Source organism: Heliangelus exortis, unplaced genomic scaffold (genome assembly GCF_036169615.1).
Source record: "Heliangelus exortis unplaced genomic scaffold, bHelExo1.hap1 Scaffold_95, whole genome shotgun sequence".
NCBI lineage: Eukaryota > Metazoa > Chordata > Aves > Apodiformes > Trochilidae > Heliangelus > Heliangelus exortis.
In genome coordinates this window covers 1-27,812 of record NW_027286011.1, presented here as the reverse complement: position 1 = coordinate 27,812, position 27,812 = coordinate 1, and the positions used below count along the sequence as shown (strand labels likewise).

The following is a 27,812-nucleotide window of genomic DNA, read 5'->3' as shown; positions in this document are numbered from 1 at the left end:
CCTGAAGGTTCTTCTGGGAGGTCCTGGAGGTTCTTCTGGAGTTCCTGGAGGTTCTTCTGGAGGTTCTGGAGTTCCTGAAGGTTCTTCTGAGAGGTCCTGGAGGTTCTTCTGGAGGTTCTGGAGGTTCTTCTGGGATGTTCTGGATGTCCTGGAGGTTCTGGGTGGTTTCCTGGAGGTCCTGGAGGTTCTTCTGGATGTCCTGGAGTTCCTGGAGGTTCTTCTGGAGGTTCTGGATGTCCTGGAGGTTCTTCTGGAGTTCCTGGAGGTTCTCCTGGAGTTCCTGGAGGTTCTTCTGGGAGGTTCTGGGTGGTTTTCTGGATGTCCTGGAGTTCCTGGAGGTTCTTCTGGAGGTTCTGGATGTCCTGGAGGTTCTTCTGGAGTTCCTGGAGGTTCTTCTGGGAGTTCCTGGAGGTTCTTCTGGGGGTTCTGGAGGCCTCACTGTCCCGTGAGGAACCTCCTGATCCAGGGGGTGGCCCGGCAGACGTTGGAGTAGACCCCGGGTTGTCCCCTCCTGCCGCAGACGGCCATGCCCCAGGACACCACCCCCTGCAGGACCCCCCCGCACACCAAGGGCCCCCCCGAGTCACCCTGGGAAAAAAGGAGAAGGTGACAAAAGGACCTCCCCGAACCCCCCCCAGCTCCAGAACCAACAGGAAGGAAGTTCTGGAGAACCTGGACCCACCAGAACCCGTCCCAGAACCCATCCCCAGCTCCTTCAGGAAGTTCTGGAGATCCTGGACCCACCAGAACCCATCCCCAGCTCTTTGAGGAAGTTCTGGAGAACCTGGACCCACAAGAACCCATCCCAGAACCCATCCCCATCTCCTTCAAGAAGTTCTGGAGAACCTGGACCTACCCAAACCCATCCTGACCTCCACAACTGGACCTTCAAGAAGTTCTGGAGAACCTGGACCCACCAGGACCCATCCCAGAACCCATCCACATCTCCTTGAAGAAGTTCTGGAGAACCTGGACCCACCAGACCCCATCCCCAGCTCCATGGTTGAAGCTCAAGGAAGTTCTGGAGAACCTGGACCTCCCAGAACCCATCCCCAGCTCTTTGAGGAAGTTCTGGAGAACCTGGACCCACAAGAACCCATCCTGACCTCCAAAACTGGACCTTCAGGAAGTTCTGGAGAACCTGGACCCACCAGGACCCATCTCCATCTCCTTGAGGAAGTTCTGGAGAACCTGGACCTCCCAGAACCCATCCCCAGGTCCTTGAGGAAGTTCTGGAGAACCTGGACCCACCAGGACCCATCTCCAGCTCCACAACTGGACCTTCAAGAAGTTCTGGAGAACCTGGACCCATCAGAACCCATCCTGACCTCCCCAACTGGACCTTCAAGAAGTTCTGGAGAACCTGGACCCACCAGGACCCATCTCCAGCTCCTTGAGGAAGTTCTGGAGAACCTGGACCCACCAGAACCCATCCTGACCTCCTTGAGGAAGTTCTGGAGAACCTGGACCCACCAGACCCCATCCTGACCTCCAAAACTGGACCTTCAGGAAGTTCTGGAGAACCTGGACCTCCCAGAACCCATCCCCAGGTCCTTGAGGAAGTTCTGGAGAACCTGGACCCACCAGACCCCATCCTGACCTCCAAAACTGGACCTTCAGGAAGTTCTGGAGAACCTGGACCCACCAGAACCCATCCCCAGCTCCACAACTGGACCTTCAAGAAGTTCTGGAGAACCTGGACCTCCCAGGACCCACCCCCAGCTCCTTCAGGAAGTTCTGGAGAACCTGGACCCACCAGAACCCATCCTGACCTCCTTGAGGAAGTTCTGGAGAACCTGGACCCACCAGGACCCATCTCCAGGTCCTTGAGGAAGTTCTGGAGAACCTGGACCTCCCAGGGACCTCCCAGAACCCATCCTGACCTCCACAACTGGACCTTCAGGAAGTTCTGGAGAACCTGGACCCACCAGGACCCAGGTCCAGCTCCTTCAAGAAGTTCTGGAGAACCTGGACCTCCCCTGGACCTCCCAGGACCCAACCCCAGCTCCATGGTTGAAGCTCAAGGAAGTTCTGGAGAACCTGGACCTCCCAGAACCCATCTCCAGGTCCTTGAGGAAGTTCTGGAGAACCTGGACCCACCAGGACCCATCTCCAGCTCCACAACTGGACCTTCAGGAAGTTCTGGAGAACCTGGACCTCCCCCGTCCCTTCCCACCTCCCCGAGCTCCACTTGAAGGATCTCCAGAACCTCCCCAGGTCCCACCAGGAGGTTCTGGGACCTCTCCAGGAGGTCCCCTCACCTGACAGGAGTCGACGCCTCCCCGGGGGACGCCGGCGCAGAACATGTTGGGGGTGATGGCGCTGCCGTAGGCCCGGGAGCAGCTTTCCCGCCCAAACGATTGGATGGCGGCACATTGGAGGTTCTTGGGAAGCTTGGCTGGTGGGGATGGAGAAGGAGAAGGTCAGGAGAGGTCATCCCACCACGTGGAGGCCAGAGAGGACCTCAGGAGATGGGTGGAGGAGGTGCTTCAGGTGGTGGACCTCCATCCCACGTCTACCACCATTGGATGTTGACGCAAAGGAAAGGGAGAGAAACCCAACTTTGCTGGTTGAGAAGGTGGGGATGGAGAAGGAGAAGGTCAGGAGGGGTCATCCCACCACACTGAGGGCAGAGAAGACCTCAGGAGATGGATGGAGGAGATGCTTCAGGTGGTGGACCTCCATTCCACGTCAACTGCCATTGGACGTCAACGCAAAGGAAAGGGAGAAACGGAACTGAGATGGTGGGGATGGAGAAGGAGAAGGTCAGGAGGGGTCATCCCACCACACTGAGGGCAGAGAGGACCTCAGGAGATGGTTGGATGAGGTTCTTCAGGTGGTGGACCTCCATCCCACGTCGACCACCATTGGACGTCAAGGCAAAGGGAAGGAAAAAAATGGCAACTGAGATGGTGGAGATGGTGGGGATGGAGAAGGAGAAGGTCAGGAGGGGTCATCCCACCACACTGAGGGCAGAGAGGACCTCAGGAGATGGTTGGAGGAGGTTCTTCAGGTGGTGGACCTCCATCCCACGTCAACCCAAAGGGAGGGAAAAAGGGAACTGAGATGATGGAGATGGTGGGGATGGAGAAGGAGAAGGTCAGGAGGGGTCATCCCACCACGTGGAGGCCAGAGAGGACCTCAGGAGATGGTTGGAGGAGGTTCTTCAGGTGGTGGACCTCCATCCCACGTCAACCACCAATGGACGTCAAGGCAAAGGGAAGGAAAAAAATGGCAACTGAGATGGTGGAGATGGTGGGGATGGAGAAGGAGAAGGTCAGGAGGGGTCATCCCACCACACTGAGGGCAGAGAAGACCTCAGGAGGTGGTTGGGTGAGGTTCTTCAAGTGGTGGACCTCCATCTGACGTAGACCTCCATCCCACGTCAACCCAAAGGGAGGGAAAAAGTCAACTGAGATGATGGAGATGGTGGGGATGGAGAAGGAGAAGGTCAGGAGGGGTCATCCCACCACACTGAGGGCAGAGAGGACCTCAGGAGATGGTTGGAGGAGGTTCTTCAGGTGGTGGACCTCCATCCCACGTCAACCCAAAGGGAGGGAAAAAGGGAACTGAGATGATGGAGATGGTGGGGATGGAGAAGGAGAAGGTCAGGAGAGGTCATCCCACCATGCTGAGGCCAGAGAAGACCTCAGGAGATGGCTGGATGAGGTCCTTCACGAGGTGGACCTCCATCCCACGTCAACGCAAAGGGCGAGAAACCCAACTTTTGCCTTTGAGTTTCTCCATCGAGTTGAGGTCCCTCAGGGACCTCCTCCTCCCATCTCCCTCACCCGGAAGGTCCCTTTGGCCATGTCACCCACCCCCCCCGAGGTCCCCAACCCTCTTTAGATACCTCCAGGGGACTTGGTGGTGCCCCAACCCGAGACGCTGCACCTCATGCCGGCGGTGGGACATTTGGTGGCCAACTGGATCTTCTTGATGCTGTTGCTGAACTGGACGGGTTTGTCCAACCTCAGGACCATGAAGTCGTTGTCGTTCTTCCGGGGGTTGTAGGCCGGGTGGACCCAAAGCCTGGAGATGCTCCTCACCACCCCGGTCCCATCCCGTAAGGTGTCGGTTCCGATCAGCACCCTCAGGTCCCTTGGGGGGAGAAGAAGAGGAGATGCTGGGTGGCCCCACGCCGAGAAGAGACCTTTGGGTGCCCCCTTTTTGGGTGCTGAGGACCTGGTGGGCCTCAAAGTTGAGAGGGGAGGAGGCCAGAAGAACCCCTGGGGCCTCCAAGAGGTCCCAAGATGGCTCCGGGGCCTTGAGGCCAAGGAAAGGCCTCGGGGCCTTTGACTTCAACTTCCAGGCCCCGGGAGTCCCGTGGGACGCAGCTCAGGGATGTCCCCAACACCTCAGGGATGTCCCCAACACCTCAGGGATGTCCCCAACCTCTCAGGGATGTCCCCAGCACCTCAGAGATGTCCCCAACACCTCAGGGATGTCCCCAACATCTCCAGGACATCACCCTCAACACCTCAGAGATGTCCTCAACACCTCAGGGATGTCCCCAACACCTCAGGGATGTCCCCAACCTCTCAGGGACGTCCCCAACACCTCAGGGATGTCCCCAACACCTCAGGGATGTCCCCAACATCTCCAGGACATCACCCTCAACACCTCAGAGATGTCCTCAAGGTCTTAGTGATGTCCCCAACCTCTCAGGGATGTCCCCAACACCTCAGGGATGTCCCCCCAAAGCCTGGAGATGCTCCTCTCCTCCCCGGTCCCGTCCCGGAAGGTGTCGGTTCCCATCAGCACCCTCAGGTCCCTTGGGGGGGGAAGAAGAGGAGATGATGGGTGGCCCCACGCCGAGAAGAGACCTTTGGGTGCCCCCTTTTTGAGTGCTGAGGACCTGGTGGGCCTCAAAGTTGAGGGGGGAGGAGGCCAGAAGAACCCCCGGGGCCTCCAAGAGGTCCCAAGATGGCTCCGGGGCCTTGAGGCCAAGGAAAGGCCTCGGGGCCTTTGACTTCAACTTCCAGGCCCGGGGAGTCCTGTGGGACACAGCTCAGGGATGTCCCCAACACCTCAGAGATGTCCCCAACACCTCAGAGATGTCCTCAACACCTCAGTGATGTCCCCAACCTCTCAGGGATGTCCCCAACACCTCAGGGATGTCCCCAACACCTCAAGGATGTCCCCAACACCTCAGGGATGTCCCCCCAAAGCCTGGAGATGCTCCTCTCCTCCCTGGTCCCATCCCGGAAGGTGTCGGTTCCCATCAGCACCCTCAGGTCCCTTGGGGAGGGAAGAAGAGGAGATGATGGGTGGCCCCACCCATGAGAAGAGGCGTTGGGTGCCCCCTTTTTGGGTGCTGAGGACCTGGTGGGCCTCAAAGTTGAGGGGGGAGGAGGCCAGAAGAACCCCGGGGGCCTCCAAGAGCTCCCAAGATGGCTCCGGGGCCTTGAGGCCAAGGAAAGGCCTCGGGGCCTTTGACTTCAACTTCCAGGCCCCGGGAGTCCTGTGGGACACAGCTCAGGGATGTCCCCAACACCTCAGGGATGTCCCCAACACCTCAGAGATGTCCCCAACACCTCGGGGATGTCCCCAACACCTCAGGGATGTCCTCAACATCTCCAGGACATCACCCTCAACACCTCAGAGATGTCCTCAACACCTCAGGGACGTCCCCAACACCTCAGGGATGTCCCCAACCTCTCAGAGATGTCCCCAACCTCTCAGAGATGTCCCCAACACCTCAGAGATGTCCCCAACACCTCAGAGATGTCCCCAATCTCTCAGGGATGTCCCCAACACCTCAGGGATGTCCCCAACCTCTCAGAGATGTCCCCAACCTCTCAGGGATGTCCCCAACACCTCAAGGATGTCCCCAACACCTCAGGGATGTCCCCCCAAAGCCTGGAGATGCTCCTCTCCTCCCCGGTCCCGTCCCAGAAGGTGTCGGTTCCGATCAGCACCCTCAGGTCCCTTGGGGGTGGAAGAAGAGGAGATGCTGGGTGGCCCCACGCCGAGAAGAGGCTTTGGGTGCCCCCTTTTTGGGTGCTGAGGACCTGGTGGGCCTCAAAGTTGAGGGGGGAGGAGGCCAGAAGAACCCCCGGGGCCTCCAAGAGGTCCCAAGATGGCTCCGGGGCCTTGAGGCCAAGGAAAGGCCTTGGGGCCTTTGACTTCAACTTCCAGGCCCTGGGAGTCCTGTGGGACACAGCTCAGGGATGTCCCCAACACCTCAGGGATGTCCCCAACACCTCCGGGATGTCCTCAACATCTCCAGGACATCACCCTCAACACCTCAGAGATGTCCTCAACACCTCAGAGATGTCCCCAACACCTCAGCGATGTCCCCAACACCTCAGAGATGTCCCCAACACCTCAGAGATGTCCTCAACACCTCAGGGATGTCCCCAACCTCTCAGGGATGTCCCCAACACCTCAGGGATGTCCCCCCAAAGCCTGGAGATGCTCCTCTCCTCCCCGGTCCCGTCCCGTAAGGTGTCGGTTCCCATCAGCACCCTCAGGTCCCTTGGGGAGGGAAGAAGAGGAGATGCTGGGTGGCCCCACGCCGAGAAGAGACCTTTGGGTGCCCCCTTTTTGGGTGCTGAGGACCTGGTGGGCCTCAAAGTTGAGGGGGGAGGAGGCCAGAAGAACCCCCGGGGCCTCCAAGAGGTCCCAAGATGGCTCCGGGGCCTTGAGGCCAAGGAAAGGCCTCGGGGCCTTTGACTTCAACTTCCAGGCCCGGGGAGTCCTGTGGGACACAGCTCAGGGATGTTCCCAGCACCTCAGGGATGTCCCCAACATCTCCAGGACATCACCCTCAACACCTCAGAGATGTCCCCAAGGTCTTAGTGATGTCCCCAACCTCTCAGGGATGTCCCCAACACCTCAGGGACGTCCCAAACACCTCAAGGATGTCCCCAACACCTCAGGGATGTCCCCCCAAAGCCTGGAGATGCTCCTCTCCTCTATGGTCCCGTCCCAGAAGGTGTCGGTTCCCATCAGCACCCTCAGGTCCCTTGGGGGGAGAAGAAGAGGAGATGATGGGTGGCCCCACGCTGAGAAGAGACCTTTGGGTGCCCCCTTTTTGGGTGCTGAGGACCTGGTGGGCCTCAAAGTTGAGGGAGGAGGAGGCCAGAAGAACCCCCGGGGCCTCCAAGAGGTCCCAAGATGGCTCCGGGGCCTTGAGGCCAAGGAAAGGCCTTGGGGCCTTTGACTTCAACTTCCAGGCCCCAGGAGTCCTGTGGGACACAGCTCAGGGATGTCCCCAACACCTCAGGGATGTTCCCAACACCTCAGAGATGTCCCCAACCTCTCAGGGATGTCCCCAACACCTCAGGGATGTCCCCAACACCTCAGAGATGTCCCCAACCTCTCAGGGATGTCCCCAACACCTCAGGGATGTCCCCAACATCTCCAGGACATCACCCTCAACACCTCAGAGATGTCCTCAACACCTCAGAGATGTCCCCAACACGTCAGGGATGTCCCCAGCACCTCAGGGACTTCCCCAACACCTCAGTGATGTCCCCAACACCTCAGGGATGTCCCCAACACCTCAGGGATGTCCCCCCAAAGCCTGGAGATGCTCCTCTCCTCCCCGGTCCCGTCCCATAAGGTGTCGGTTCTGATCAGCACCCTCAGGTCCCTTGGGAGGGGAAGAAGAGGAGATGATGGGTGGCCCCACCCTGAGAAGAGGCTTTGGGTGCCCCCTTTTTGGGTGCTGAGGACCTGGTGGGCCTCAAAGTTGAGGGGGGAGGAGGCCAGAAGAACCCCCGGGGCCTCCAAGAGGTCCCAAGATGGCTCCGGGGCCTTGAGGCCAAGGAAAGGCCTCGGGGCCTTTGACTTCAACTTCCAGGCCCCGGGAGTCCTGTGGGACACAGCTCAGGGATGTCCCCAACACCTCAGGGATGTCCCCAACACCTCAGGGATGTCCCCAACATCTCCAGAACATCACCCTCAACACCTCAGAGATGTCCCCAACACCTCAGGGATGTCCCCAACCTCTCAGGGACGTCCCCAACACCTCAGAGATGTCCCCAACACCTCAGAGATGTCCCCAACACCTCAGAGATGTCCCCAACCTCTCAGGGACGTCCCCAACACCTCAGGGATGTCCCCAACATCTCCAGAACATCACCCTCAACACCTCAGAGATGTCCTCAACACCTCAGGGGTGTCCCCAACCTCTCAGGGACGTCCCCAACCTCTCAGAGATGTCCCCAACCTCTCAGGGATGTCCCCAACACCTCAGGGATGTCCCCAACACCTCAGGGATGTCCCCAACACCTCAGGGACTTCCCCAACACCTCAGGGATGTCCTCAACATCTCCAGGACATCACCCTCAACACCTCAGGGATGTCTCCAACACCTCAGGGATGTCCCCAACCTCTCAGGGATGTCCCCAAAATCTCCACAACGTTGTCCCCAACATCTCCAGGACATCACCCTCAACCTCTCAGGAATGTCCCCAACACCTCAGTGATGTCCCCAACATCTCCATAACGTTGTCCCCAACATCTTGGGGATGTCCCCAACCTCTCAGTGATGTCTCCAACCTCCCAGGGATGTCCCCAACCTCTCAAGGATGTCCCCAACCTCTCAGAGATGTCCCCAACATCTCCAGGACATCACCCTCAACATCTCCACATTGTCCCCAACCTCTCAGGGATGTCCCCAACCTCTCAGGGATGTCCCCAACACCTCAGAGATGTCCTCAACCTCTCAAGGATGTCCCCAACACCTCAGGGATGTCCCCAACATCTCCAGGACATCACCCTCAACCTCTCAGTGATGTCCCCAACACCTCGGGGACGTTGCCCTCATCCCAACCTCTCCCCAACCTTTCCCCCCCCTCACAGCTTCCCCTCCAGAACCTCCAACTTCTTCTTCCAACCCTTTGGGGACAACCTGGAGATTCCTGCCTGGACCTTCTCCCCTTTTTTTGGACCCCACAAACCCCAGAGATGGCCCCGACGTGGACGTCGCCCCTCAGAGCCTTCATCTCCTCCAAGTCCCACCACCCTTGGACCTCCCAACCATTGGAGGAGCCCCACTTGACCTCCTCTTCCAAGACTTCCCGGCCAACGGGCCTTGGCTCCTCAGGTAATTACGGGTCACCTGACTCCAGAACCCACTCACCTGATTGGCTGCCTGCAGTGGGCGGCGGTCAGCACCCATTGGGCCCCGATCAAGCTGCCCCCGCAGAGGATCTGCCCCCGCTTGGTGAGGGCCACCTGGAAGGGTCTTTGGTTGATGGAGCACGGGCGACCCCCGATGATGCGCGATTCGTCCTCCGGGGCTGGAAGACACCAAGGAGGACAGGGTCAACAGGCCACGCCCACCCGTGACGTCATCGGAAGCCACCATCTTGGATGGGAAGGTGGCCCCCCAAAAAAAAAACCAAAGGAGAAACGGGGAAACACGACCATGAAGATCATCACCACCTTGAGGCCATGGCCACCAAGACCATGACCACCAAGACCATGACCACCAAGACCATGACCACCAAGACCATGACGACCAAGACCATGACCACCAAAACCATGGCCACCAAGACCATCACCACCATGAGGCCTTGGCCACCTTGAGGCCATGACCATCAAGACCATGGCCACCAAGACCATGACCACCATGAGGTCATCACCACCATGAGGCCTTGGCCACCTTGTGGCCATGGCCACCAAGACCATAACCATCAAGACCATGACCACCTTGAGACCATGGCCACCAAGACCATGACCACCATGAAGTCATCACCACCTTGAGGCCATGACCATCAAGACCATGACCACCATGAGGTCATCACCACCATGAGGCCTTGGCCACCTTGTGGCCATGGCCACCAAGACCATAACCATCAAGACCATGACCACCTTGAGACCATGGCCACCAAGACCATGACCACCATGAAGTCATCACCACCTTGAGGCCATGACCATCAAGACCATGACCACCATGAGGTCATCACCACCTTGTGGCCATGACCACCATGAGGCCATGGCCATCAAGACCATGACCACCTTGAGGCCATCAAGACCATGAGACCATGACCATCAAGACCATCACCACCACGAGGTCTTGGCCACCTTGTGGCCATGACCACCATGAAGCTGTGACCATCATGAGACCATGACCACCAAGACCACGACAATCAGACCATGGCCACCATGAAGCCATCACCACCATGAGGCCATGACCATCAAGGCCATGGCCATCAAGACCATGACCACCAAGACCATGACCACCATGAGGCCATCATCACCTTGTGGCCATGACCACCAAGACCATGACCACCAAGACCATGACCATCAAGACCATGTCCACCAAGACCTTGACCACCAAGACCTTGACCACCATGAGGCCATGACCACCAAGCCCTTGACCACCAAGACCATGACCACCATGAGGTCATCACCACCATGAGGCCTTGGCCACCTTGTGGCCATGACCACCATGAAGCTGTGACCACCATGAGGCCATCACCACCAAGACCATGACCACCAAGACCTTGACCACCATGACCATGACCACCATGAGGTCATCACCACCATGAGGTCATCACCACCTTCAGGCCATCACCACCAAGACCTTGACCACCAAGACCATGACCACCTTGAGACCATGGCCACCAAGACCATGTCCACCAAGACCTTGACCACCAAGACCTTGACCACCAAGACCATGACCACCAAGACCATGACCACCATGAGGTCATCACCACCATGAGGCCTTGGCCACCTTGTGGCCATGACCACCTTGAGGCCATGGCCACCAAGACCATCACCACCATGAGGCCTTGGCCACCTTGAGGCCATGACCATCAAGACCATGACCACCAAGACCATCACCACCTTGAGGCCATGGCCACCAAGACCATGACCACCAAGACCATGACCACTATGAGGTCATCACCACCACGAGGCCATGGCCACCTTGTGGCCATGACCACCATGAAGCTATGACAATCAAGACCATGGCCACCAAGACCATGGCCATCATGAGGCCATCACCACCATGAGGTCATCACCACCTTGTGGCCATGACCATCAAGACCATCACCAGCATGAGGCCTTGGCAACCTTGTGGCCATGACCACCAAGACCACGACCATCAGACCATGACCATCAGGAGGTCATCACCACCATGAGGCCATCACCATCATGACCATCAAGGCCATCACCACCATGCGGCCTTGGCCACCTTGTGGCCATGACCACCATGAAGCTATGACCATCAAGACCATGACCACCATGAGGTCATCACCACCTTGTGGCCATGACCACCATGAGGCCATGGCCATCAAGACCATGACCACCTTGAGGCCATCAAGACCATGAGGCCATGACCATCAAGACCATCACCACCACGAGGTCTTGGCCACCTTGTGGCCATGACCACCGTGAAGCTATGACCACCTTGAGGCCATGACCATCAAGACCATGACCACCATGAGGCCATCACCACCTTGAGGCCATCACCATCATGACCACCAAGACCATGACCACCATGAGGTCATCACCACCACAAGGCCATGGCCACCTTGTGGCCATGACCACCATGAAGCTATGGCCATCAAGACCATGGCCACCAAGACCATGACCACCATGAGACTATGACCACCAAGACCACAACCATCAGACCAGGGCCACCATGAGCCATCACCACCATGAGGCCATGACCATCAAGGCCATGACCACCAAGACCACGACCATCAAGACCATGACCACCATGAGGTCATCACCACCTTGAGGCCATCACCACCAAGACCATGACCATCAAGACCATGACCACCATGAGGTCATCACCACCTTGAGGCCATCACCACCAAGACCATGACCACCAAGACCTTGACCACCAAGACCTTGACCACCAAGACCTTGACCACCATGAAGCCATCATCACCTTGTGACCATGACCACCATGAGGCCTTGACCACCAAGCCCATGACCACCAAGCCCATGACCACCAAGCCCATCACCACCATGAGGCCATCACCACCTTGAGGCCATCACCACCTTGAGGCCATCACCACCTTGAGGCCATCACCACGGCAAAACCATCCCCAAGGAACCCCAAAATTCTCTTTTTTTTGGGTCACCTCCTCCTGAGGTCCCTCCCGGGCTTTTTTTTTGGTGCAAAAACCCCCAACCAAGCCAAAAAAAACCAAAAAACCCAAACAATTTCCAGGCTCTCCCGGAAATCCAGACCTTGGACCCAAAACTTGGAAGTTTGGGCTCTCCCAACCCCACCCAGCTTGGAACTCGAGGTCCTCCAAGGAGAAGCCACCCAACCTCCAGGACCTGCTGGGCCACTGGCTCGGGTGAACGCGGCGTCCGGGCCGTGGTGGCATCTCAGGAAGTCCCTGAGGGGCCTCCTTATCTCCAAGGCTTCCACCCCTCCCTCTCCAGGAAGTGGCACCCGGAGGGTGGAGGCGCCGCGCCCCAAAAAGGAGCTGAGCTCTGGGGCTTCTCTGGGTGGCCCAACCTGTAGGACCAGCTGGAGAAGTTCTGGGAGGTTCTTGGCCACCTCTGTAGGACCTGGGTGGGAGAAGTTCTGGGTTGGAGAAGTTCTGGGTTGGAGAAGTTCTGGGAAGTTCTTGGCCACCTCTTCAGGCCCAGCTGGAGAAGTTCTGGGTTGGAGAAGTTCTGGGAGGTTCTTGGCCACCTCTTTGGGACCAGCTGGAGAAGTTCTGGGTTGGAGAAGTTCTGGGTGGTTCTTGGCCACCTCTTTAGGCCCAGCTGGAGAAGTTCTGGGAGGTTCTTGGCCACCTCTGTAGGACCTGGGTTGGAGAAGTTCTGGGAAGTTCTTGGCCACCACTTCAGGCCCAGCAGGAGAAGTTCTGGGTTGGAGAAGTTCTGGGTTGGAGAAGTTCTGGGAGGTTCTTGGCCACCTCTTCAGGCCCAGCTGGAGAAGCTCTGGGAGGTTCTTGGCCACCTCTTCAGGCCCAGCTGGAGAAGTTCTGGGAGGTTCTGGGCCACCACTTCAGGCCCAGCTGGAGAAGTTCTGGGTGGTTCTTGGCCACCTCTGTAGGACCTGGGTGGGAGAAGTTCTTGGTTGGAGAGTTCTGGGTTGGAGAAGTTCTGGGTGGGAGAAGTTCTGGGAGTTTCTTGGCCACCTGTTTAGGCCCAGCTGGAGAAGTTCTGGGAGGTTCTTGGCCACCACTTCAGGCCCAGCTGGAGAAGTTCTGGGTTGGAGAAGTTCTGGGAAGTTCTTGGCCACCACTTCAGGCCCAGCTGGAGAAGTTCTGGGCTCCCAGGGCTTGAGGTGCCCACAGAAATATCTCCCCCAGCTTCTGGTGGCTCCAGAAGGTTCTCCCATGCCTTGTGGTGGCTCCAGAAGATCTCCCAGGGCTTGAGGGATCTCCAGGAGCTTCTCCTCCCACTCGAGGTGGCTCCAAGAGGGGATCCCACCCCAAGCATGGTCAGGGGTCTCCAAGATGAGGTGACCCTCCCCTTGTCAGGACATTGGTAATGGCTGAAGGTTGCCAGGGTGACCACCTGGAGGCCATGGCCACCAAGTCCATGACCACCAACACCTTGACCTTCAAGACCTTGACCACCAAGTCCATGACCATCAAGACCATGACCACCATGAGGCCATGACCACCAAGCCCTTGACCACCAAGCCCTTGACCACCAAGACCATGGCCACCATGAGGTCATCACCACCATGAGGCCTTGGCCACCTTGTGGCCATGACCACCATGAAGCTGTGACCACCATGAGGCCATCACCACCAAGACCCTGACCATCAAGACCATGGCCCTCAAGACCTTGACCACCAAGCCCATGACCACCATGAGGCCATCACCACCTTGTGGCCATGACCACCAAGTCCATGACCACCAAGCTCATGACCTTCAAGACCTTGACCACCATGAGATCATGACCACCAAGACCCTGACCATCAAGACCTTGACCACCAAGCCCATGGCCACCATGAAGCCATCATCACCTTGTGGCCATGACCACCATGAGGCCTTGACCACCAAGCCCATGACCACCAAGCCCATGACCACCAAGCCCATGACCACCAAGACCTTGACCACCAAGCCCATGACCACCAAGACCATGACCACCAAGACCTTGACCACCAAGACCTTGACCACCAAGCCCATCACCACCAAGCCCATGACCTTCAAGACCTTGACCACCAAGCCCATGACCACCAAGACCATGACCACCAAGACCCTGACCATCAAGACCTTGACCACCAAGACCATGGCCATCAAGCCCATGGCCACCATGAAGCCATCATCCTCTTGTGGCCATGACCACCATGAGGCTTTGACCACCAAGCCCATGACCACCATGAGGCTTTGACCACCAAGCCCATGACCACCAAGACCTTGACCACCAAGACCTTGACCACCAAGCCCATGACCACCAAGCCCATGACCACCATGAGGCCATCACCACCAAGACCCTGACCATCAAGACCTTGACCACCAAGCCCATGGCCACCATGAAGCCATCATCACCTTGTGGCCATGACCACCATGAGACCTTGACCACCAAGCCCATGACCACCAAGCCCATGACCACCAAGACCTTGACCACCAAGACCTTGACCACCAAGCCCATGACCACCAAGCCCATGATGACCATGAGGCCACCTTGACCTCCTCCACCTGGAACATCTTGGAGATGTTTTTTATTTTTTTTTGTTTTTTGCCTGAGGGTGAAGCTTGGAGGACCTGGGCCAAGGCCACGTGGGGCTGGTGCCTCCCATCCCTCCCATCTCTCCAGGTTGGGACATTGGAATGTACTGGTGGGACTGGTTTGTACTGGGCCGGGTGGAGACGTCCTGGAATTCTCCGGTCCCTGGGAGCGGCGTCTCCAGCGTGGGAGGGTGGGAACCCTCTCCTGACCTCCAAAATCCCTCCTGGAATTTTGGAAGAGCACCCAAGGGAGCTTGAGATCCCACCAGAGCTCTTTGAAGGCATCTCAGAGGCTTCGCCCATCCCTGGGAAGCTCCAAGAGGAGACCTGGATGGTTCCTTCACCAAGAGATCTGGATGGTTCCTTCATCAAGAGAAGATCTGGTTGGTTCCTTCAAGAGAAGATCTGGTTGGTTCCTTCAAGAGAAGATCTGGATGGTTCCTCCATCAAGAGGAGACCTGGATGGTTCCTTCATCAAGAGAAGACCTGGTTGGTTCCTTCTTCAAGAGAAGACCTGGATGGTTCCTCCATCAAGAGAAGATCTGGATGGTTCCTCCACCAAGAGGAGACCTGGATGGTTCCTTCATCAAGAGGAGATCTGGATGGTTCCTTCATCAAGAGATCTGGATGGTTCCTTCATCAAGAGAAGACCTGGATGGTTCCTTCTTCAAGAGGAGACCTGGATGGTTCCTTCATCAAGAGAAGATCTGGATGGTTCCTTCATCAAGAGACCTGGATGGTTCCTTCATCAGGAGAAGACCTGGATGGTTCCTTCTTCAAGAGAAGATCCGGTTGGTTCCTTCTTCAAGAGACCTGGTTGGTTCCTTCATCAAGAGAAGATCTGGATGGTTCCTTCATCAACAGAAGATCTGGTTGGTTCCTTCATCAAGAGGAGACCTGGATGGTTCCTTCATCAAGAGAAGACCTGGTTGGTTCCTTCTTCAAGAGAAGATCTGCATGGTTCCTTCTTCAAGAGACCTGGTTGGTTCCTCCACCAAGAGGAGACCTGGATGGTTCCTTCATCAAGAGAAGATCTGGATGGTTCCTCCATCAGGAGAAGATCTGGATGGTTCCTTCATGAAGAGACCTGGATGGTTCCTTCTTCAAGAGAAGATCCGGTTGGTTCCTTCATCAAGAGAAGATCTGGTTGGTTCCTCCACCAAGAGGAGACCTGGATGGTTCCTTCATCAAGAGAAGATCTGGTTGGTTCCTTCATCAAGAGAAGATCTGGATGGTTCCTTCAAGAGAAGATCCGGTTGGTTCCTTCTTCAAGAGACCTGGTTGGTTCCTCCACCAAGAGGAGACCTGGATGGTTCCTTCATGAAGAGACCTGGATGGTTCCTTCATCAGGAGAAGACTTGGATGGTTCCTCCACCACCTCCTGGACCTCCAGAGACCTCCAAGCACCACGTTTGGTGCCTCCAACCCAACCCCATCTCCCAGTTGGAAGCTTCCAAGCTTTGACTCCAAGACTGGAGTCGGTGGCTCGGGGGGCTTGAAGAGGCCCCAAAGTTGGAGGCATCTCCCAGGGCTTTGGAGATGAAGCCCCAAGAGGTCTCTTCCCACCCAAATTTTTTTGGGACATCCTCCACCTCGTGGTCCTCGTGGAGAGGAATCCACTTCCTGACGCCCCTTCTTCCAGGTGACTTTTTTTGGGGGGTTTTTTTTGGGTTCCTTCAGGACCTTCTGGAGAAGATCCCAGACCAGGATCTTCTCCTGAGGTTGGGGTTGGGGTTGGGTTTTACCTCTTGGTAGAAACCAAAACCACCTCTCCAAACCTCAACCCTTCCCCCGGGATCTCCTCAGCCCGTCCCACCGCGTCCCGTGGGACTTCTCCAAGATCCAACCAAAAAGCCCCCCAAAAAAACCCCAAAAAACCCCAAATAAACCCTAAAACCCCAAAAAACCCAAAAAACCCTAAAAAAAACCCAAAAAAAGGGGGTTTGGACTTGCTCTCATCTCTTGGTTCCCCCCCATCTGAGCTCTCCCCAACGAGGCCCCCAAGAAGCCGGCGCTGAGGATTTTTTGGGTTTTTTTTTGGGTTCCTTCAGGACTTTCTGGAGAAGATCCCAGACCGGGACCTTCTCTGGGCCCTGAGGTTGGGTTTGGGGTTGGGGTTGGGGTTGGGGTTGGGTTTTACCTCTTGGTAGAAACCAAAACCACCTCTCCAAACCTCAACCCTTCCCCCGGGATCTCCTCAGCCCATCCCACCGCGTCCCGTGGGACTTCTCCGAGATCCAACCAAAAAACCCCCCAAAAAAACCCAAAAAAACCCCCAAAACCCAAAAAACCCAAAAAAACCCTAAAAAAAAACCCCAAAAAGGGGCTTTTGGACTCACTCTCATCTCCTTGGTTCCCCCCGTTCTGAGCTCTCCCCGGCGAGGTCCCCAAGAAGCCGGCGCTGAGGAGGAGGAGGAGGAGGCCGCAGGGCCCCTCAGGAGCCATTTCTGAGGTAAAGAAAGCGAAGGGGATGATGGGAAAGGGGCCTGGAACCCACGGGGGGATGGGGGCCACCCCATGGCCACCAAAACCACCCCAACTGGGCCACCAAAACCACCCCCAACTGGGCCACCAGGCCCCAACTGGGCCACAAGGCCCAAACCGGGCCAGAAGGCCCCAACTGGGCCACCAGGCCCAAACTGGGCCACCAAAACTACCCCAAACTGGGCCACCCCAAACTGGGCCACAAGGCCCCAACTGGGCCACCCAAACCACCCCAACTGGGCCACCAACTCCCAACAGAACCATCCCAACTGGGCCACCCCAAACTGGGCCACCAACCCCTCAACTGGGCCATCAACCCCTGACAGAACCATCCCAACTGGGCCACCAAAACCACCCCAAACTGGGCCACCAACCCCAAACTGGGCCACCAACCCCCCACAGAACCACCCCAACTGGGCCACCCCAAACTGGACCACCAGCCCCCTACCTGGGCCACTAAAACCACCCCAAACTGGGCCACCCCAAACTGGACCCCCAGCCCCCCAACTGGGCCACCAACCCCCCACAGAACCACCCCAAACTGGGCCACAAACTCCCAACAGAACCATCCCAATTGGGCCACCAAAACCACACCCAACTGTGCCACCAACCCCCAACAGAACCACCCCAACTGGGCCACCCCAAACTGGGCCACCAGCACCCCAACTGGGCCACCAAAACCACCCCAAACTGGGCCACCAACCCCCCACAGAACCACCCCAAACTGGGCCACCAACCCCCAACAGAACCACCCCAAACTGGACCACCACCCCCTGAACTGGGCCACCAACCCCCAACAGAACCACCCCAATTGGGCCACCAAAACCACCCCAAACTGGGCCACCAACCCCCAACAGAACCACCCAAACTGGGCCACCCCAAACCGGACCCCCAGCCCCCCAACTGGGCCACCAAAACCACCCCCAACTGGGCCACCAACCCCCAACAGAACCACCCCCCCAACTGGGCCACCCCAAACTGGACCACCACCCCCTGAACTGGGCCACCAACCCCCAACAGAACCACCCCAACTGGACCACCAAAACCACCCCAACTGGACCACCAAAACCACCCCAACTGGGCCACCAAAACCACCCCAAACTGGGCCACCCCAAACTGGACTACCAGCCCCCCAACTGGGCCACCAACCCCCAACAGGACCATCCCAACTGGGCCACCCCAAACTGGGCCACCAACCCCCCACAGAACCACCCCAACTGGGCCACCAACCCCCAACAGAACCACCCCAAACTGGGCCACCCAAAACCACCCCAACTGGGCCACCAAAACCACCCCCAACCGGGCCACCAACCCCCAACTGGACCACCCCAACTGGGCCACCAAAACCACCCCAAACTGGGCCACCAACCCCCCACAGAACCACCCCAAACTGGGCCACCAACCCTCAACGGAACCACCCCAAACTGGGCCACCAACCCCCAACAGAACCACCCCAACTGGGCCACCAAAACCACCCCAAACTGGGCCACCAACCCCCAACAGACCCACCCCAACTGGGCCACCAACCCCCTGAACTGGGCCACCAAAACCCCCCCAAGCAGAACCCCCTCATGGGCTTCAACCTGGGCTCCCCAAAACCCTCCAGGAGGAGAAGAATTATCCCCCCCCGACCCCCCCAAACCCCCCCTGAGCCCCCCCCAAACCCCCCCCGAACCCCCCCCAAGCCCCCCCAGTCCCCCCCAAACCTTCACCCGAGGAACCTGGGACTCACCTGGAGGAGGAGGAAGAGGAGGAAGAGGAGGAGGAGGAGGCCTGGGTGGTGCTGCTGGTGCTTCGGGGCCTTATTTATAGTTGGGGTGCAAAGTAGGACGGGTGGGGGGGGGGGGGTTGGGTGGGGGTGGGGGGGGTGGGGGGGGGGGGAAATGACTCAACTTGGGTGGCCCTAAAAGCTGCCCCGTGGGTGCCACCCACCCGTGAGCTCACCCGAGGCTTGGAGGGACCCGAAATGGCGTCACCGGGGTGGGGACAATGGGGGGGGGGGGGGCACCCAGACACCCCCAATGTGGCCTGGAGGCTGCTCAGGGGGGGGCTGGGGGGGCTGGGTGGGGGTCCCAAGGGTGGGGGGGGTCAGGGTGGGGGTCCCAGGGGATGGGGGAGGGTCCCATGGGTGGGGGTGTCAGGGTGGGGGGGGTTCTGAGGGTCCTAAGGGTCTCAGGGTGGGGGTCCCAAGGGTGGGGGGGGGTCCTGAGGGTCTCTGGGAGGTGTCAGGGTGGGGGTCCCATGGGTGGGGGGGGGGGGGTTCTGGAGGTCCTAAGGGTCTCGGGGTGGGGGTGTCAGGGTGGGGGTCCCAGGGGACGGGGGGGGGGGTCCCAAGGGTGGGGGGGGTCCTGAGGGTCCTAAGGGTCTCTGGGTGGGGGTCTTGGGGTGGGGGTCCCAGGGGGGGCACCCAGACACCCCCCACGTGGCCTGGAGGCTGCTCAGGGGGGAGTGGGGGGGCTGGGTGGGGGTCTGGGTGGGGGTCCCAGGGGATGGGGGGTGTCAGGGTGGGGGTCCCAGGGTGGGGGTCCCAGTATAGGGTGGGGTCCCAGGGGATGGGGGGGGGGTCCCAAGGGTGGGGGGGGGGTCCTGAGGGTCCCTGGGGGGTCTCAGGGTGGGGGTCTCGGGGTGGGGGGTCCCAGGGTGGGGGTCTCAAGGGGGGGTCCCAGAGTTTGGGGGGGGGGAGTCCTGAGGGTCCTAAGGGTCTCAGGGGGGGTCCCAGACACCCCCCAGTGCGGCTTGGAGGCTGCTCAGGGGGGGTGGAGGGGCTGGGTGGGGGTCTCAGGGGGCAGGGGGGGGTCCCAAGGGTGGGGGGGGGGTCCTGAGGGTCCTAAGGGTCTCAGGGTGAGGGTCCCAGGGTGGGGGTCCCAGTATAGGGTGGGGTCCCAGGGGATGGGGGGGGGGGTCCTAAGGGTCCCTGGGGGGTGTCAGGGTGGGGGTCCCAGGGAGGGGTCCCAGGGGACGGGGGGGGGTCCCAAGGGTGGGGGGGGGAGCCTGAGGGTCCTAAGGGTCCCAGCGTGGGGGTCCCAGTATAGGGTGGGGTACCAGGGGATGGGGGGGGGGGGCCGAAGGGTGGGGGGGGGTCCTAAGGGTCCCTGGGGGGTGTCAGGGTGGGGGTCTCGGGGTGGGGGTCCCAGGGGATGGGGGGGGGGGGTCCCATGGGTGGGGGGGGGTCCTAAGGGTCTCAGGGTGGGGGTCTTGGGGTGGGGGGTCCCAGTATAGGGTGAGGTCCCAGGGGATGGGGGGGGGGGTCCCAAGGGTGGGGGGGGGTCCTGAGGGTCCTAAGGGTCTCAGGGTGGGGGTCCCAAGGGTGGGGGGGGTCCTGAGGGTCTCTGGGGGGTCCCAGAGGGGTCTCAGGGTGGGGGGGGTCATGAGGGTCCTAGGAGTCTCAGGGTGGGGGTCCCAGGGTGGGGGGGGACCCAGACACCCCCAACGTGGCCTGGAGGCTGCTCGGGGGGGGTGGGGGGGGCTGGGTGGGGGTCTCAGGGGTTGGGGGGGGTCAGGGTGGGGGTCTCAGGGTGGGGGTCCCAGTATAGGGTGGGGTCCCAGGGGATGGGGGGGGGGGTCCCAAGGATGGGGGGGGGGGGTCCTGAGGGTCCCTGGGGGGTGTCAGGGTGGGGGTCTCGGGGTGGGGTCCCAGGGGATGGGGGGGGGGTCCCAAGGGTGGGGGGAGGGTCCTAAGGGTCCCTGGGGGTCTCAGGGTGGGGGGCTCAGGGTGGGGGGGTCCCAGGGCGGGGTCCCAGGGGGGGGGTGGGGGTGACACTGATGTCCCCAGGGTCATTTTTTGAGGGGGGGGGGTTCTGAGAGGTCCAATCCCTCTCCTGGGATTCCAGAGGGTCCAATCCCTCTTCCCACGGTTCTGGAAGATCCAATCCCTTTTCCCTGGTTCCGGAAGATCCAAACCCCCCCCTTTTCCCATTGGATCCCTTGATCCCCACTGGGATTCCAGAAGATCCAATCCCTTTTCCATGATTCCAGAGGGTCCAATCCCTCTTCCCTGGTTCCGAGAGGTCTAATCCCTCTTCCCACGATTCCAGAGGGTCCAATCCCTCTTCCCATGGTTCCGAGAGGTCCAATCCCTCTTCCCAATATTCCAGAGGGTCCAATCCCTCTTCCCACGGTTCCAGAAGATCCAAACCCCCCCCCACTTCCCATTGGATCCCTTGATCCCCACTAGGATTCCAGAAGATCCAATCCCTCTTCCCAATATTCCAAGAGGTCCAATCCCTCTTCTCTGGTTCCGAGAGGTCCAATCCCTCTTCCCAATATTCCAGAGGGTCCAATCCCTCTTCCCATGATTCCAGGAGGTCCAATCCCTCTTCCCATGGTTCTGGAAGATCCAATCCCTTTTCCCTGGTTCCGGAAGATCCAATCCCCCCCCCTTTTCCCACTGGATCCTTGATCCCCACTGGGATTCCAAGAGGTCCAATCCCTCTTCCCACGGTTCCGAGAGGTCCAATCCCTCTTCCCATGATTCCAGGAGGTCCAATCCCTCTTCCCACGGTTCCGGAAGATCCAAACCCCCCCCCCCACTTCCCATTGGATCCCTTGATCCCCACTGGGATTCCAGAAGATCCAATCCCTCTTCCCAATATTCCGAGAGGTCCAATCGCTCTTCCCAATATTCCAGAGGGTCCAATCCCTCTTCCCACGGTTCCGGAAGATCCAAACCCCCCCCCCTTTTCCCATTGGATCCCTTGATCCCCCCTTGGCCTCCCCAATCCCTTCCCCCCAATTCCCATTTTTTTTTATTTTATTTTTTTTCCCCTCCCTTTGGAATTTTCAGGATCAGCTCCGGAGCTCCCGGGGCCCTTCCCGAGGGAGCCAGGAGGAAATTTGGGATCGGCTCCAGGTCGTTAAGAGCCAATTAATTAAAGGGTGGAGAAACCCAAGGAGCCGAATCCCGCCCGGAATTCCGAACCCGGAGCTGACTCAGGACCTGGAGCTGCTGAGCTGGCGGCTCCGGAATTCCTGGGCTTGGAGTTGGGAGCTGGGAATGGGGAAATTCCTGGGAGAAAAATTCCGGAGTGATCCCTGAGCCTGGAAAATTCATCCCAGAGTTTGGGGGGAGCTGGAGATCCCGAGGGAATTTTTTGGGGTTTTTTTTTTTTTTTGATCCATGGGAATTCCAGCTCCTCCCGGGATTCCAGGAGGTCCCTTCCAATCCATGGGAATTCCAGCTCCTCCTGGGACTCTCTCCTGATCCAGGAGGAGCTGGAATTCCCATGGATTGGGAGGGATTCCCAAGAGGAGCTGGGATTGCCTCTGGATCCATGGGAACTCCAGCCCCTTCTGGGATTCCCTCCTGATCCATGGGAATTCCAGGCCCTCCTGGGATTCTCTCCTGATCCAGGAGGAGCTGGAATTCCCATGGATTGGGAGGGAATCCCAGGAGGGGCTGGGATTGCCTCTGGATCCATGGGAATTCCAGCTCCTTCTGGGATTCCCTCTGGATCCATGGGAATTCCTCCTGATCCAGGAGGAGTTGGAATTCCCATGGATCAGGAAGGGATTCCAGGAGGAGCTGGGATTGCCTCTGGATCCATGGGAATTCCAGCTCCTTCTGGGATTTCCTCCTGATCCAAGTGAATTGCAGCTCCTTCTGGGAATCCCTCCCAATCCATGGGAATTCCAGCTCCTCCCGGGATTCCAGGAGGTCCCTTCCATTCCATGGGAATTCCAGCTCCTTCTGGGAATCCCTCTGGATCCAAGGGAATTCCAGCCCCTCCTGGGAATCTCTCCCAATCCATGGGAACTCCAGCTCCTTCTGGGACTCCCTCCTGATCCATGGGAATTCCAGCTCCTCCCAGGATTCCAGGAGGTCCCTTCCAATCCATGGGAATTCCAGCCCCTCCTGGGATTCCCTCTGGATCCATGGGAATTCCAGCTCCTCCTGGGATTCCCTCCCAATCCAAGGGAATTCCAGCCCCTCCTGGGAATCCCTCCTGATCCAGGAGGAGCTGGAATTCCCATGGATTGGGAGGGAATCCCAGGAGGGGCTGGGATTGCCTCTGGATCCATGGGAATTCCAGCTCCTCCCGGGATTCCAGGAGGTCCCTTCCAATCCATGGGAATTCCAGCTCCTTCTGGGAATTTCTCCTGATCCAGGAGGAGTTGGAATTCCCATGGATTGGAAGGGATTCCCAGGAGGAGCTGGGATTGCCTCTGGATCCATGGGAATTCCGGTTCCTCCTGGGATTCTCTTCCAATCCATGGGAATTCCAGCTCCTCCTTGGAATCCCTCTCAATCCATGGGAATTCCAGCTCCTTCTGGGATTCTCTCCTGATCCAGGAGGAGCTGGAATTCCCATGGATCAGGAGGGATTCCCAGAAGGAGCTGGAATTCCCATGGATCCAGAGGCAATCCCAGCTCCTCCTGGGAATCTCTCCTGATCCAAGGGAATTCCAGCTCCTTCTGGGATTCCCTCCTGATCCATGGGAATTCCAGCCCCTCCTGGGATTCCCTCCCAATCCAGGAGGAGCCGTGGACTTTTCCATGGAATTCCTGGATCCAGAAGGGTCCCCAGAGCCCACCCACGGGTGACCCCCCCCCACGAGGAATTTTTCCAAGGAATTCCGGGATCCAGAAGGGTCCCCAGGATCCCACTCGTGGGGACCTTTTCCACGGGGACCTTTTCCCAGGATCCCACTCGTGGGTGACCCCCCCACAGGGAATTTTTTCATGGAATTCTGGGATCCAGAAGGGTCCCCGGATCCCACCCACGGGTGACCCCCCCCCACGAGGAATTTTTTCATGGAATTCCGGGATCCAGAAGGGTCCCCAGGATCCCACTCGTGGGTGACCCCCCCACGGGACTTTTCCATGGAATTCTGGGAGCCAGAAGGGTCCCCAGAGCCCACCCACGGGTGACTCCCCCACAGGGAATTTTTTCATGGAATTCTGGGATCCAGAAGGGTCCCCAGAGCCCACCCACAGGTGACCCCCCCACAGGGACCTTTTCCCAGGATCCCACTCGTGGGTGACCCCCCCCACAGGGACCTTTTCCGTGGAATTCTGGGAGCCAGAAGAGTCCCCAGGATCCCACCCCGTGGGTCACCCCCCCCACGAGGAATTTTTTTCATGGAATTCCTGGATCCAGAAGGGTCCCCAGGATCCCACTCGTGGGGACCTTTTCCACGGGGACCTTTTCCCAGGATCCCACCCGTGGGTGACCCCCCCACGGGACTTTTCCATGGAATTCCTGGATCCAGAAGGGTCCCCAGAGCCCACCCACGGGTGACCCCCTCCCCCACGGGGAATTTTTTCATGGAATTCTGGGAGCCAGAAGGGTCCCCAGGATCCCACTCGTGGGTGACCCCCCCACGGGGACCTTTTCCATGGAATTCTGGGAGCCAGAAGGGTCCCCAGAGCCCACCCACGGGTGACTCCCCCACAGGGAATTTTTTCATGGAATTCTGGGATCCAGAAGGGTCCCCAGGATCCCACTCGTGGGGACCTTTTCCACAGGGACCTTTTCCCAGGATCCCACTCGTGGGTGACCCCCCCCACAGGGACCTTTTCCATGGAATTCTGGGAGCCAGAAGGGTCCCCAGGATCCCACTCTTGGGTGACCCCCCCCCACGAGGAATTTTTCCATGGAATTCCTGGATCCAGAAGGGTCCCCAGAGCCCACTCGTGGGGACCTTTTCCACGGGGACCTTTTCCCAGGATCCCACTCGTGGGTGACCCCCCCACAGGGAATTTTTTCATGGAATTCTGGGATCCAGAAGGGTCCCCGGAGCCCACCCACGGGTGACCCCCCCCACGGGGACCTTTTCCCAGGATCCCACCCACGGGTGACCCCCTCCCCCACGTGGAATTTTTCATGGAATTCTGGGATCCAGAAGGGTCCCCAGGATCCCACTCGTGGGTGACCCCCCCACGGGACTTTTCCACGGAATTCTGGGAGCCAGAAGGGTCCCCAGAGCCCACCCGTGGGTGACCCCCCCACGGGGAATTTTTCCATGGAATTCCGGGATCCAGATGGGACCCCGGATCCCACTCGTGGGTGACCCCCCCCCAGGGAATTTTTTCTATGGAATTCTGGGAGCCAGAAGGGTCCCCAGAGCCCACCCACGGGTGACCCCCCCACAGGGAATTTTTTCATGGAATTCCGGGAGCCAGAAGGGTCCCCAGGATCCCACCCGTGGGTGACCCCCCCCCACGGGGACCTTTTCCGAGGATCCCACCCGTGGGTGACCCCCCTACAGGGAATTTTTTCATGGAATTCTGGGAGCCAGAAGGGTCCCCGGATCCCACCCACGGGTGACCCCCCCACGGGGAATTTTTCCATGGAATTCCTGGATCCAGAAGGGTCCCCAGAGCCCACTCGTGGGGACCTTTTCCACGGGGACCTTTTCCCAGGATCCCACCCGTGGGTGCCCCCCCACAGGGAATTTTTCCATGGAATTCTGGGATCCAGAAGGGTCCCTGGATCCCACCCACGGGTGACCCCCCCCCACGAGGCTGGGTGGGGGGGGGTGGGGGAGGGGACACGAGGTCCCCCGTGGGAGCACCCGGGGGGGGGAGGGGGAGGGGATTTGGGGACCTAAAAGGGCCCCGTGGGGACAAGGACCCTCCCCCCACCCCCCCTCCAAGCCCTGCTGGGATTGGCTGCTGGTGCTGACGTCACAGCAGCGCTGGGGGGAGGGGCAGGGGCCCAACCGGTTCGCCCAGTTTCCTCCCAGTGCCTCCCAGTTTCCTCCGAGTCACCACCGCTCCCTCCCAGTTCAACCCCACCACCTCCCAGTTCATCCCCAGTCTCTCCCAGTTCACCCCCACCCCCTCCCAGTTCCTCCAGTTCACCCCCACCCCCTCCCAGTCACCAACAGTCCCTCCCAGTTCACCTTCACCCCCTCCCAGTCCCTCCCAGTTCCCCCCAGTCCTCCCACTTTCCCCAGTCCATCCCAGTTCCCCCAGTCCCTCCCAGTTCCCCCAGTCCCTCCCAGTCCCTCCAGTTCACCCTCACCCCCTCCCAGTTCTTCCCTCCCCCCTCCAGTCACCCCCAGTCCTTCCCATTTCCCCCAGTCCCTCCCAGTTCACCTCCAGTCCCTCCCAGTTCACCTCCAGTCCCTCCCAGTTCCCCCCAGTCCCTCCCAGTTCCCTCCAGTCCCTCCCAGTTCTCCCCAGTCCCTCCCAGTTCCCCCAGTCCCTCCCCGTTCCCTCCAGTCCCTCCCCCCCCAGTCCCTCCAGTTCCCCCAGTTCTTCCAGTTCCCCCCAGTCCCTCCCAGTTCCCTCCAGTCCCTCCCCCCCCAGTCCCTCCCAATTTCCCCCCAGTCCCTCCCAGTTCACCTCCACCCCCTCCCAGTCACCCCCAGTCCCTCCCAGTCCTTCCCAGTCCCTCCCAGTTTCCCCCAGCCCCTCCCAGTCACCTCCAGTCCCTCCCAGTTCCCCCCAGTCCCTCCAGTTCACCCCCAGTCCACATGGAAGAGAGGAGGTGACACTTGTGCAAGGTCCAAGTGACCTCGGGGTCACCAGTGTCACCCAGTAGTGATGGGACCCACCTTGGGGTCACCAGTGTCACCCAATGGTGACATCACCCATGTTGGGTCACCGGGGCCACCCAGAGGTCACGGGACCCATCTTGGGGTCACCATTGGGTGTCGGGGTCACCCAGGGCCACCCAGTGGTGATGGGACCCACCTTGGGTCACCAGGGTCACCTCCTCGTGGTCTGATCCATGGTGGGGTCACCAGGGCCACCCAAGGGTGATGGGACCCATCTTGGGGTCACCATTGGGTGTCGGGGTCACCAGGGCCACCCCGTGGTGACGTCACCCACCTTGGGGTCACCAGTGTCACCCAGAGGTCACGGGACCCACCTTGGGGTCACCACTGGGTGTTGGGGTCACCAGGGCCACCCAGAGGTCACGGGACCCACCTTGGGGCCACCCAGTGGTGACGTCACCCACCTTGGGGTCTCCAGCGTCCCCATTGGCCGAGAGGCCCCCCCTGCCCCTCCCCCCCCTCCAAACCCTTCCCAGGAGCCACCTCCAAGATTTTTTTATTCCTCAGGAACTTTGGGAAGGCTCCAACTCCCGACCCCAAGAAGCCACCAGGGGCTCGGACCCGCCGGCCCCGGGGGCCTCGGAGGAGGAGGAGGAGGAGGAGGAAGTCAGGGGGGTTTTTTTGGGGGGGTTTGGGTTTTTTTGGGGCTTTTTTGGGCTTTTTTGGGGCTTTTTTTGGGGTTTTTTGGGGCTTTTTTTGAGGTTTTTGGGGCTTTTTTTGAGCTTTTTTCGAGGTTTTTTCAGGGTTTTTTTTTTTGGGGGGGGGTTTTGGGCTTTTTTGGGGGTTTTTTGGGATTTTTTTGGGGGTTTTGGGCTTTTTTTGAGGGTTTTTGGGCTTTTTTTTTGAGGTTTTTTTGGGCTTTTTCAAGCTTTTTTCGAGGTTTTTTCGAGGTTTTTTCGGGGTTTTTTTTGGGGGGGGTATTGGGGGGTTTTTTGGGCTTTTTTTGGGGTTTTTTGGGCTTTTTTTGGGTTTTTTGGGCTTTTTTGGGGGTTTTTTGGGCTTTTTTTGAGGTTTTTTGGGGCTTTTTTCGAGGTTTTTTCGAGGTTTTTTCGAGGCTTTTTCAGGGTTTTTTCCGGGTTTTTTTTGGGGTTTTTTTTTTTGGGGGTTTTTTTTTTGGGGTCTCCTCAGTTCCTCCTCATGGTGTCCTGGAGCCAGCGGGTGTATTTGCAGAGGTTGACGTAGACCCCGGGTTTTTTGGGTCCCACAAAA

At 58.9% G+C, this 27,812-nt stretch overlaps 1 protein-coding gene across 2 annotated transcripts; it reads right to left on the bottom strand.

Annotated features, from left to right (window-relative positions):
• Positions 1 to 346: 346 nt before the first annotated feature.
• On the bottom strand, positions 347 to 17,088 carry LOC139791052 (kallikrein-14-like). 2 transcript variants are annotated; one of them, XM_071732841.1, is made up of 6 exons: positions 16,955 to 17,088; positions 9,095 to 9,254; positions 3,854 to 4,101; positions 2,262 to 2,398; positions 412 to 588; positions 347 to 368 (listed from the first exon to the last, which is right to left on the bottom strand). In XM_071732841.1, exons 1-5 carry the CDS (start codon positions 17,058 to 17,060, stop codon positions 436 to 438), a joined length of 804 nt encoding a protein of 267 aa, XP_071588942.1. In that variant the 5' UTR covers positions 17,061 to 17,088; the 3' UTR covers positions 347 to 368; positions 412 to 435. The 2 variants fall into 2 exon arrangements, with proteins under 2 accessions (XP_071588942.1, XP_071588941.1); XM_071732840.1 differs by lacking the exon at positions 347 to 368 and having other exon boundaries at positions 390 to 588.
• Between the last annotated feature and the right edge of the window lie 10,724 nt (positions 17,089 to 27,812).